The following is a 12,966-nucleotide window of genomic DNA, read 5'->3' as shown; positions in this document are numbered from 1 at the left end:
TGGTTTAGCAATGAGGGCTCAGCAATCTGCAGGAAAACAGTCCGGAAAGAAGCGCAGCTCTGTCTTTATGCGGCCATTCAGAATGAGAGTACATTATCCACAGACTACACGTATGAAACGGAAGATTACCAGACTAATAATGGCATCAATGACTGTCATTGTTTAAGACTTGGGTAATGGATTATCATTGTTTTAAGTCTCCTTAGTGTTGTCATCTTTAACAGGTTATATAATGACTGGAACCCCCCAAAAGCTTCATACCAGTGTTTATACAACTTATCATGTGGTACTAAGTCATTGTCACCTCTGTATTGATCCTCTCTGTGCTCTTATGCCACATCATGGTGGGGCTAAACAAAGTGTTCAGTTCAGGTGAGAGACTGTAACAGATCATCACTCCTCACAGCCAGTAGGTCGAGAGGTAGAATCACACAATTGACGGGTGGGAGAGGAATTTGGTAATTGCTTCCCTAAAGAACACATCCACCGGAGGTGTCAGAAATGGCAGGCTTACCAGGTCATTCTAAGTGAATATTGATTCTATTAATATGATCGGTTGCGCAATATTTGCTGGGATTCATTATTGATACAATCATATCCATTTGGGATGTGCATGCTTCTTATAACTTAGTCCTCTGAATATATTGAATGCTGATTTTGCGTTCCCGATGGTGTCCTTTCTGGTTGAAACAGCAGAACCTTTGATTTATTACCTGCAAATCTATTTATTCTGTTTACATCACACTGAGCTGCAAATGTCAACACCTACCCAGGGCTTGACAGGATAGGGATGGGAGACAGTTAGCATAATGTCAGGTCTGAAGATAATTTACAGTATAATGATGACGATGATAATGACAAAATATAATGTCAAACAAAGTGTGAAATGATTCCCACAGAAGACCACAATGACATTATGTGACGGTGCTCATTATCTTTCACTTGACAATAGCACTAATGGCACTGGATAATAATAGTTTAATCCATATAATAATTATTATTATTATTATCCGACCTGATGTTCGATGTGTTATCGATTTAAAATTATTACATTTTGCTGCTATAGTAGATTGAGAAGGAGGTAGAGCCACTACTTTTTTTTTTGGCTGGGTAAACCAATGTATCTTGTACTCCATTCATTAGCTAATCCTATAGAAATTCTTTGGCTGTCACATAAATCTAGAGAGAAAGAAAAGCACTGTCACCTGGAAGTAGTGGAGGAAAGTATTACATTTAAATAGTGGAATAGTATAGTATACGACTTTCCACTGATCTAATCATATTTCTCCTCCATGGTGCTGATGCTGCTCCCTCTGTTGTCAGTGTTCCCAGTAGGTCTTCACTGCCACCTGCTGGTTAAACTCTGTTACTGAACTTAATGAGGTGCCAGGAGCTCAGCTACTGTAAAAGCTTGGACCTTCAAACATTTGGTGACACTTTTTAAAAAAAGGTGTATAAATCATATACTTAAGTGATACTTAGTTAAAGGAGGATCTAATGTATAAATCATTTCGGGATATATCATGAGTTCATGTTTGTCTCAATAAACTAATGATCTGTGGATTTATGTAATTACGTCACACTTCATGAATCGTCAGTTATTGAATCCTAATTTGACGTTCATGTGTGAATTGATATGCCACCAAATTGTCTGTTTTTCTTTCCCACAAGTATTTCTTTGATGGTCCATAACTAATTGAATCGTTTGAAAACATTTAATTGGTTATTGGAAGCAAATCTTTCCAGATCACCCTTTGATCAGAAGAAGCCGCTCAGATTTCTGGACAGCCCTGTGGTGCTTCTTCTGTTCTATGGATGATAAATAAAGATTTGCCTCCAATGACGAGTTTGATTTTCTTTTTTTTTTTTTGAAGAGCTTCAAAATTTAATATATAACAACAGGTACAGTTCTTCTGACAATTAGGCACATATAGATTGATTTACAAATTAACAAGAAACTAACATCCATTAACAGATGATCTAGTGTGAGGAATTTGTGATATATCCTGCATAAATTGATACATTAAATAATCATGAGTCCTGCATTAACAAAGAATTGTGCCCTTATTATCAGGTATTCACAATCATTTTCTAAAAATGCAATCTAAGCATATAACTTCATGGTTTATGCGACTAAGTACTGTTCATTATGCCTGATTGAAGCATGTATGCAGTAATGACCAGCTGTCACATAGCTCTGAACCTTTAAAACCTTGTTCTTACACACTAATTGGGCTGTTAAATTGTTTAACTATTTCATTTAAATTAATGAAATGGATCCCTTCAGACATTCTTTGGGGTGATACTTCACTCCAAGATGTTTCTTTCACAGCTGAACAATAGTTGCAGGGTATAAAATAAGGGACAGCCTTCCTCAAGTTATAAAAGAAACTCCTTGTCTACCTCTCTCAGAGAGTCAAGAAGAAATGCAAAGTGACTGGCAGCAAATATCTACGTGTCACTTGACATATTCACATATCTGCAGCCATCTCGGCTGTTTTAATACAAAGCATTGTTCATTCGATGCAGCTTTTAAAGAAGGGGCTCTTCATAGAAAATTCAAGGTAAATCTCCAACAGAGAGTTGGAAGCAAAAATTTTACGGACGGTATCTGTGCCAGAAGACCACTCAGTGCTTGGCTCGTGATATTCACCACGGATAAATTAGGTCTTTGGCCCAAAATCAAGACTTTCTCATTTACCTAATGAATAAAACTCATCCCATTTTCTTTACAATGTTTGCCTTGTCCATATCAAGAAGCAGCTTTGACTTTGCTTATAAACGCAGCACACACAAGAATCCTTGAACTAATGTGATGTTGACTGTATACTTGCTAAAGAATCAAGCAGCAAGTTAGGGAACTATTTTAACTTGTCACATCAGTATACTTGTAAGAGATAATCAGTGCTCTAAATGAACAAAAAACAGGACAATCATCCTGAAGAGCACCCAGAGTTTTTGGAAGCAAAAACAGCTGCGGTGTGAGGAGATAACATCACATTAATTATGATTCAGAGGCGATGAAGAAATGCATTTCCAATGGATTGGTTGAGTTAACTGTATGAGCTGGGTTGCTTGATCACATATGCCTTTTTTCTTTTTCTTACATACACACAAGCACCAACAAGCTTACATGACTATAATTTTTCAGCAAGTCCTCCAGGCAATACACTCATGTTGATCAAATTTACTAAAATATATTTGTCACTTCCTGGTTGTGTTTAGTCTGTAACATTACTGGTTAGGGTTAGAGAACAGGGTCTCTACAGATTTCAACAAATCAAATTCAAGACTTTTGAAAGACCATAATGAATACAATTTCATTATGCCCCCATTAAGTGGGTTGTGAAGGGCCATGTTAACGGAGACATGAAAATACAGTAATTACAGTAACATTAGGTGACGTGGTGCACAGTAACGTGATTTTACATTGTGTTCTAACATCATCACGTTAGGGTTTCTCATCAATTTCATGCGTGTGTCAGTGCATGTAACTTTAGACTGCTCTCGTTTCCTGAGCGGAATCCAGAGGAAAATACACCGTTAACGGGACAGATGACAGAGAATATATGTAGTCAGATTTGAGTTTACGTCGGTAACGGCGCACACGAGAGACACCTGCCTGGGCGTGCCGTGCTGCCCCCGTTTACGTTTTGATTAATGTCTTGTCGCGTCATTTCTTGTTTTATTTTGAAATACTAAGTGCTCCTCTCGTTTCAGGTATCTTGCCCTTCCTCGTGTCAAGTGTCTGATTGTCTTCCCTGATTCCAAAGTGTTTCCACCTGTTCCCCATGGCTGCTCTTGTGCTCAAATAGTCTGCGTCTCCCTTGTCTTGTGCCAGTGTGTTGCAACTGGTCACGTTCCTCACTTTAGCGGCCTTGTCCCATGAAATCCACAGTCACGAATCCAAGAGCCTGAAGTCGAGCGATCCTCCTTCAGAGCCATCTTTATTTGTAATTTATTCCCTAGCCATAGTTTATCTCACGGTAAGGTCATAGCCTGTTTTTGTTCCGTCTTTTGTCTCAGTCCGCCTCAGTAGGAGAGCGTGAGTTTATTTTGTAATCGTTTATAGCCTGTTCTGTTTTCCTCTTGGAGTGGAGAGTTTGTTTTTGATCATTTTCATCGCTGCACCCTCCTCGATTATAGTTACTGAGGAGAGTGCTTCAGGAATTTCACAGCCCCATGCTTTGCTCTGTCTGGAGATCCTCGACTTGTCTATAGCTAATAAACACTCTTACTTTGAAAACGATCCTGCTTCTGTGTCCTGTGTCTTTACGGTCCGTGACAGGATCATTCTTTTTACAATGCTTAGACACCATTTTTACTTTTCACCCACAGTTGCTCTCCCACAAGTCAAATATTCTTCAAACTTATTTATGTGACAAAGTGGGTGAGATCTCCTTCTCAACATTTCTCCATTACATATTTCTTGTCCATCGTTCCCCATTTTATATCTACTCACTTTGCTTTAGTTTGCCATTGCCTTTGTAACATTGCAACACTTATTATTTTACAGCTTTCATCAAAGTGTTTAAGTGGGATTAAAGCAAACAGTCATTAGTTAATTCAGTTACCTTTATTGAGTTGCAGGTTTAAACATGAAATATTCTGTTCCTTTGTGCAGTCCCCCCATGCAGGATTAGTGTCTGAGAGGGGTTGGCCTAGAGCTTCCTGATATATATACATATATATATATATTTTTTTTTGTGGGTGAACATTCAGTTTTAAGAAAAAAAAATGCAATTGGGTTTTGTGCTCTGGGGTTAGAAGTGACATTATGCTTTGATATGTGTTTTGCAGCTATGTCAATTTGTCCTATATATATAAAATAAGTCACACACTGTGACTTATTTTTTTTCTGATTGCATGATGGATGGAAATAAAAATGTTCACCTCACAGAGGGACAAAGTCCTGTAGTTTGCCAACCTGCCACCTTTCTTGACCTTTGAACCAGACTACACCACAGTGGCTCATGGGTATGTTTTGGTGAGGAGGAAAGTCTCCCTTATTAAAACATTTTGTTGACCTCCATTCATCATGGACAGCTTAATTTAAACCCTAACCCATACCATTACCTAACCTCAATTCACACCTTCCCCTTAATTATAACTAAAGATGATGTTTTACCCCATTTGACTCAGACAGAGGACGAACTTATCCTGACAAGGTCTGTGTTTATACAAAAAAAGGTCTCAAAGTGGTAACAAAAATGAAAACGCACACACAAAAGCCATAATTTCACTCCCATTATCCGACAGTGTCTGTGTTGGGGCCAGCCCCAGTGTCTCGATCAGGGAAGTCACTGTAATTGAACTTGGAGGTTCAAATACTAAATATTTCATGGACATGTCTGCTGCCACCTCCACACACACTCAGTAGAAAAGGAAGACAATGAAAAAAAAAATCCAGACTTAACCTCAGCCGGCCTTTCTCTCCATTCCCTTGTCGTCGTGCTGTCTGCCAGCACGCTCGTCTGAAGTGCTTTTTCAGACCTACTGGAGGAGCTTGCGTGCCAGACTTCCCAAACAAACCCAGGGGACTGTGTACACCTGCTTATTAATAATCTACAGGACCCGGTTGGGGTGGCACATTCCCTCGTCATAGTCCTCATGATGATCTCTGGCAGAGGGTGAAAAAACATACTCTGTTGTTTGCTTATTGCAGACATGTTTTTCAAAGTGTAAAAATATTGTTAGTGTATGATGAAAAGTGTGATATAGTGTGAAGAAGGAGATATGGATTGTCTTCAAAATCAGTGAGTAGTAATTACAATAGCTTTCCATAGTGGTATGCAGTATGAAACTGTACTGATTAATTTTACATTATGCAAGTGGAGGCTCAGTTTGTGATCTGTGACATTCACTTAGAGTCCACTTAGGTTTATATTTTCATGGTTTTTCCACAGCACAATACTACGAGAGGGCCACTGTCTATCTTACAACTCACCTGCACACCTTCACATTACTTCCAGCTGTTTATTTTATTTTTGAATTATTCTTTTCTTTTTCATTTCTTATCCTCCACTAATGGTTTTGAGATGAGGGGAACAGGGCAGTTGCTCTGTAGCAATTCCATGCTTTTATCGCCATTCCGGTGCTTTCATTTGTGGAATACAGCAGAAAAGGTAGACAAAGGGAGATTTTCTTTCAGAATCAGTATAACATCTGGGCAAATGTAGAATTCCAAATATAAAGCAAAGACATCAAAAGTAAAGTCAATGAATTTATTTGGGTAAAATTGTCATCGCTGTCTCAAAGGATTCTGTGGGACAAATGCAATCACTGGAGCAGAACCAATGCATAAAGCATGCAATGAGCATGTGCAGTTGGCCACAAAATGAGAAATAAAACCACAAAGCCAGAAACCTTTTTGGCTCCTGGCCCAGGCAAGACATTTTCAAACAATCATTCAAACGTTGGCATCCGGTATCAAGTCCTCCTCAATACACCAGTGGCTTCCACCACCCTGCTGCTACTGGGCTAACTCAGTCCTCAGAATAAATAAAAACCATGTCATATTCCTGGAAAAACACATTTAATACAGCACAGTCTCATCAGAAAATGAGGAATACATACATTTGTCCATTTGTCCACTTTCAAAATCTGTGGTTGTAAATTGTCTGTCAGGTAACATGCACGAAACATGACGGAATTGCTACACATGAACGTCAAATGTGTGAGTCATGACCATGTAGATTTTTGTAACTGTTTAACAATGTATTTTGCAACTTGTAGACCTACACGTTTACATTAATTTAACCCAGACTGTACATTTTAATGCCTCCTGCCACGCCCTTCCTCCTTATTGGCATTATGGTCATTTAAACACTAGCAAGACCTGGAAAGTGCAAGCAATCACATTAGAACATGCTGAAGAACACTTATATGGATAATAAATCAAAACTGTAACTATGAAAAAAAAACAGAATATGGTTAAGAAATGGTGAAACTGGGCAAGAGGCAAGGTACAACCTAGATAGGTTGCCAGACCATCACAGGGCCACACAGTGCTAAATGACCACACACATGCTCATGAGCACCTAACATGCATGCTTTTTTTTTAACAGTGGGAGGAAGCCAGAGTACCCAGAGAGAATCTGTGTATGCATGGGTTCTTGAACATGCAAACTCCACACAGAAAGGCCCCAGCTGGGGATCAAACCTGGAAACCTTGTGCTGTGAGGGGGCAGTGCTAACCACCACACCACCATGCAACCCTCCAATTCAGTCAACTCAATCAAATCTTCACTTGGATTCAGGCCCCCTGTCCTGTGCATGCCTTTTCACAGGAAGAGACGTCTAGCAGGACCAAAGCTGGGAAGTGGGAACTGTGACCAATTGCCTCAACTGTTTGGTGGTTGAGAGACACAAAGGATACGTCAATAAACACCGTAACAGTGGTCATGGTATACTTAAAATGGGAAAGAAAAAAAGGAAAAGAGAAACACAAAGTTAATGACAGCAATAATGGCATAAAGAGTAAAGAGAGCAAAGTGAGAGGACATGCTCAGCGCATCATGGGTGGTTCCCCAACAACCACGGTCCATCACAGCATACCTGTAACTATGACTAAAACCAGCCTAATCTTGTTCCTTTAATCTCAATAGCATGTTCAAAGCTCTGCAATAGAATGTAACAAACCACAATAGACATGCCACTGAGATTTAACAAGTACAAACACTAGTCCAATTTCTGTGGCAATGAAGAAATCAGTGGTAATGTTAACTGAATCCTGACTGAAACTCCTCAAACTGTTTATTTCTGTGCAAATGGTACAAATTTTCAACAATTTTAGAAATAAAGGGGATATTGGATACATGGTCTATAACTGGCTAACAATTCTGGATCAAGAGGATTTTCTTTTAGGTAAAAGTTTAATTACAACATCCTCAAAGGCCTGAAGTACACAGCATGACAATAAAGACAAAGTGATCATATCCAATATGATAGTGTTTATTAAACCTCCTTAAGTTTTCCACATTCTGTTTCCTTCATAGTTAAAGTATTGATTTATCATCACTGTTCTTGGTCAGAATGTTGACAGCCTGCATTTTCATACAGAAGACAAGTTTATGGTTTAGATTAAGACTCTTTTGTCAACTCAAGAGAGCTTGATGGGACAAAAACAGTCCAAACACAAATCAGGTTTTACTGCGAATTCTGAAACTACTGTACTCGGTGATACATTAGTGATGATAGTCAGAAAGATGCCTTGAATCTTCTTGCTAATAGAAGAAACTTTATTTGAATAAAAAATCTCACGAGGTCATGGCTACTGAGAGGTTAAGGAATATATGGTTCAGTGCCGAAAAGATATCTGGGATTGTTCTTTTTCAGCTTTATTAAAAGTGAAAAATAAGAAGTTCAAATGTCTTATCACAACTAATCTTTCTGTAGAAACTGGATTGTGTATGTGTGTGGTGTGACCTCTTTTTATTTTTTGATGCATATGATACAAGATTAAGGTCACAAAGAGCTGGTGCAAAGAGCTTTTTCCCTCAGTAGCCTATTTAACGTTTCATGCAGTCCTTACTTAGCAAGCCAGCCCACTTATGAAGGACACTGACCAGCTAGCAGTTTCTGCGTCAGCTGAAGGTGAGATGATCTCAACCTCACCCTCATTCATTAAATCAGTTAATAACTAACTCTCCCAAACATACAAGTACACTGCTTCTCTCTTCTTCTCCCTCCAGCTGCTGTATTCTAAGGGACCTCCACTTCCCCTCCCCATCACCTTCATCTCTGCTAGCTAAAGAAAAAGCAGTGTTACATCCATGACTCGTAATTTTCATTATGTCTGAGGGTACATGCCTGTGGTTGAGACGGTCTATAGGGATATATATCTTTTAGAGGATCCTCCTCTTCCAGGCCTGGTGTCCTTGCCAGCAGGAAAAGTGGTGCACTGTTGCAGATAGATAGTATCTAAACTGGCCGTTGTTACCTCTCAGACGAGCACATGGTCAGATTTCAGCTTCCTCTCTCTGCATGGGGACTCACTGATGCTGACCAAAATCCAGCTAACCATGCCATAAATCATTGTGATCCATCAGTCAGTAACGCAGGATTATTCGTGCTCCCTCCCATCTTCTTGCAAACCATATTTGGGAACAAAAAATATAAATTTTTGCGTGTGACAGCCTTTCTCTCTTTCCCTACCTCAGCCACCACCCTGCCTTTCTCTTTATTCATCTGTTAAATTAAGTCATGCTGGGACGTGAGCCAAAGCCAGTCACCCAGCCACCAGGACTCCAGAAAAAGTGGCAACTATATTTATAGCTGCCACTGTCGGCTTGGGCCAAATAAGGTGGAACAGTCAGCAAATGACTATTCAGTCTGAAGTGGGATTAAGCACTTAATGGTTGATGGTGGCCAGTGTTTAGCATCCAGTTTGCAAAGTGCCGTTTTCTAAAATGAAAGCCATAGTTTCCACTGGTGACTGCCTTTTATAAATATCTGACCAACGTTACAAAGATGAGGACTGCAGGGACTTAAATGACATGAACCTCCAAAAGAATTAAATAGGGGAGTCTCAGATCAGTTGACCTATTAGATCTCTAGATTAAACATGGATTAGGATGGCTTTGGCATAGTGAGCAGTAATCTTCTGAGAGGGCACAAGAGAACAGATGGTGTATGATACATGCAGTTTTATAATGTCAGCTGCATTTCACAGCTGGATAGTTTTTACTGACACCGACCATTATGACTTACAACATCACTGATTATTTCATGTATATCCTTTTAAAATGATTACATATTGTTTGCTGTTCTGTATCACTGACATGGGCAGCATATAAGAGAACTTGTGGGGTTTTTTTTGTTTTTTTTTAACGAGGAGCAAATATTGCTTAACTATGCGGTTGCGGTATGATCATTCATTTATATGCAGTCTGCAGTGCTCAGTAGCAAGCACCTGAAACTTTGCGGTATAATAAGCTCCCGTAGATTCCTAAATAAAAACTTAATTTCTTTATAGTATTTGATCTCCCGCTGTGTGACCCACTAACCCACTCAGTCCCCGAGTGACGTTTCAGCAGCATCAAATTCTGCTCAACTGTTTCCTGCAGGAGAAGCATTGCCTGTAAATAAATGAGAAATGGGTAAATTAAATTCAGGTTTTAGGGTTCCTCCCGGCTCAGCCATTCAAATCTTTCATCCCGCTTGTGTTTACTGACTGGCAGCGATCTTTATCGGCTCAGATAGCGGCGCTCCTCTCAGCGCTCCATAGAATCTATGTGTGGGAGGGACTAAGGGAAAGCTCTCCCAGAGCATCCTGCCACCACGGCATCGTGCGGGCACTGAATACATTCAAAGCATATTCTCTGATAAGGTTTTTCTTCTTTTATCTGTACCAGTAGCGTGGTCTCATCATATCTTGTGTTGCTGAAAAAGAGGAGTCGGGCGGGATGCTGACGTAGCGCGGTGAGTTTGTTTCCTTTGATTTGTGCAGTCTGTGGAGCTATTTTATGAAGGATTACGGAAAATAGAAATAAAGGCGGACGGTGCATAGCTGGTCCACCCCGATGCAGAGAGGCTTATCACATCCAGTGCTGAATTCGAATTAAGTTTGCAGGATCATTCCGACGCCCCTTTTATTTGGTTTATATTCAATGCAGTTGATGAATGAAGTAGTTAATGTGGCCATTTCCGTCTATGAATATGTTTCCTATGTATTGATTAGTTGTAGTCTAGTTTGACAAATGTATCTACTCATTACGCATTGTCCTTCTGAGAACAAACGGCCATAGCTTAACCTCGGTTTAAACGTGAAATGTTTTCCTAATTGGATACGAAGGCTTTTGGCTAATCACCGATCTTTATAAGCGCCTTTGACGAGGCGTCCACGGACTTCTTAAACTATCTGATCTACTTTAAAGTGGTCTTAGATTTACTGTCATAATAGTAGCATTTTGCGAAACTTGTAAAGCAAAGACATAAAAGTGTATAGGGGCAAGTTTCTGCAACAAATTGCTTTAACACTGCTACTAGGGTAATCTAATTAGGATGCACCATTTAACTTCGAGCTGGTGTGTGTGTTCTTATTAGGGATGCTGTTGAGTGAAAACATCGTGGGAGGAAGGCTCAGAGTGAACCAGCGGGTGGCAAAACAGGAATGGCTTCTTTGGAGCTTCTCCCCGCAGGTGGAGGAGCCAAACAGCCCGATACTCCTGATGTCCTTGACCGGGATTTCACTGCGCCGCATGCTCACAAGTCGGCCGGATCAACAGGAGGAGCGCTCCCAGGGGAGGGCGGTGGTAACACGGTCCGCAGCAGCCACAGCCGCGGCGTTTCAGCACCAAGGACAGCACCGCGCAAGACGGGCTCGGAGGTTAAACTCTGTCCCCTCCTCGAGGAGAAAGTCCGAGTTTGCTGCGATGAGGAGTTAGAGACTTCTTTCACCATTATTGATGAGAATGTGAACCTGCGACTGGCCAGCCCAGAGACAAGTTGCAAAAGTACTCAAAGGCCAGTGCGCAACTGCGAGCCTTGCTCTGAGACTTTACCGGAGTTTTCCTTCATGTCCGACGATGATCTCTCCTTCGGGGAGGGCTCTGGGAATTCTATAGACTACGGCTTTATCAGTGCGGTCACGTTCCTGGTGACGGGGATCTCACTGGTGATAATTTCCTATGCAGTGCCGCGAGAAGTGGTGGTGGACCGTGACAGCGTTACGGCCAGGGAAATGGAGAAGCTGGAGATGGAGAGCGCCCGGATTGGTGCCCACCTAGATCGGTGTGTGATCGCGGGACTTTGCTTGCTCACGTTGGGCGGCGTGGTGCTCTCCACGCTGCTGATGATCTCCATGTGGAAGGGGGAGATGTACAGGAGAAAGGTCATTGCTTACTCCAAGCGTTCAGCCAAACTGTACGGCTCCATCAGCCTGAAAACTAGATCCAGCCCCAGCCACTCGTCTGCGCACTTTTCCCTAGAGGAGGATATAGAGGAAACTTTGACTTAAGCCGCTGTTTGGCATACAAGACTATGTTTAAAGGATTGACGCCGTTCATGTTCCACCTCTAACATACTGTACTCGTAATGATACATCAAAAATGTAAATCTACATACTTTTTGGTCTTCTGCTATCATATGTCAAGGCAAAAGAAGCACTCAAATCAAAATATCTATTTGGCCAAGAAACGCATTGTGTGGTATTGAGTTGTTCCAAAATTATTAAAAAATCATGAAAGTGACCAAGTAGAATGTTAAGAGCTTTGTGTGACAAAAACTGGATCAAATTTTTGTGCTCTGGATACAACCTCTGAGAGCTCCCATTTATTATTAAGGCTATTCATATTTAATGTGAATGTTTCCAACAGCAAAATTGCATGCGGACACATTTCAGGAAGTAGGGGAACGCGGGGGGCAGAAGAGTGGGAGTAAGTAGGACTATAAAGTCGTCCCTGTCTGCTGCGAGGTAGGAGAGTCAGCTCAGTGGGCCACATGGTAATATCCAGTGACAGTTCCTCTCTGCTGCAGTGCTGAGGTAAGCCAGTAAGCCTGGCTTCATGCATCTGAGCCAAGGCCACACATTGGTTTGATTGTTGGGGGGAATTTGACTGCATTTGACAGCACTGATATCCGCTCTGCACCTTACCTTTCTTTCTCTTGATCATTTACGCTCTTCTTTCACTGAGTTTTGCCTCACCTCCTCTCTTTCCCACAGCAGCCGTTTTTATACTCCTGCAGATATAAACTGCTCTCTCAAATCTATGAACACGTCACAACATATTTTGAATTGAGAGAAGGGTTCTAGACAACTATAGCCTAAGTGCCTGGAATTCTTCAAGGCTGATCAGCCTTTACTTATCAGTCTGCTTTTTTCTATTCCATCCCCTACTTGAAGATGGGCTTAAGGACATCTAATCACACATGAAAGAGTTGCCCTACTTCCAAAACCTTAGGCTACTGTGACTTCAAAGAGCCAATTACCTCTCTAATATGGGATATTATTCTTTTAAAAGGTTA

General features: G+C 40.9%; 1 protein-coding gene across 1 annotated transcript; it reads left to right on the top strand.

Moving 5' to 3' along the window:
- Positions 1–10,364: 10,364 nt before the first annotated feature.
- On the top strand, positions 10,365–12,287 carry LOC140315752 (transmembrane protein 74). The gene is made up of 2 exons (XM_072393337.1): positions 10,365–10,422; positions 11,047–12,287. Exon 2 carries the CDS (start codon positions 11,114–11,116, stop codon positions 11,957–11,959), a length of 846 nt encoding a protein of 281 aa, XP_072249438.1. The 5' UTR covers positions 10,365–10,422; positions 11,047–11,113; the 3' UTR covers positions 11,960–12,287.
- Positions 12,288–12,966: the final 679 nt, after the last annotated feature.

Source organism: Leuresthes tenuis, unplaced genomic scaffold (assembly GCF_036924035.1).
Source record: "Leuresthes tenuis unplaced genomic scaffold, fLeuTen1.0.hap1 SCAF_10, whole genome shotgun sequence".
Taxonomy (NCBI): domain Eukaryota; kingdom Metazoa; phylum Chordata; class Actinopteri; order Atheriniformes; family Atherinopsidae; genus Leuresthes; species Leuresthes tenuis.
The sequence above is the reverse complement of the archived record's forward strand: the minus strand, read 5'-3'. Positions and strand labels throughout refer to the sequence as shown.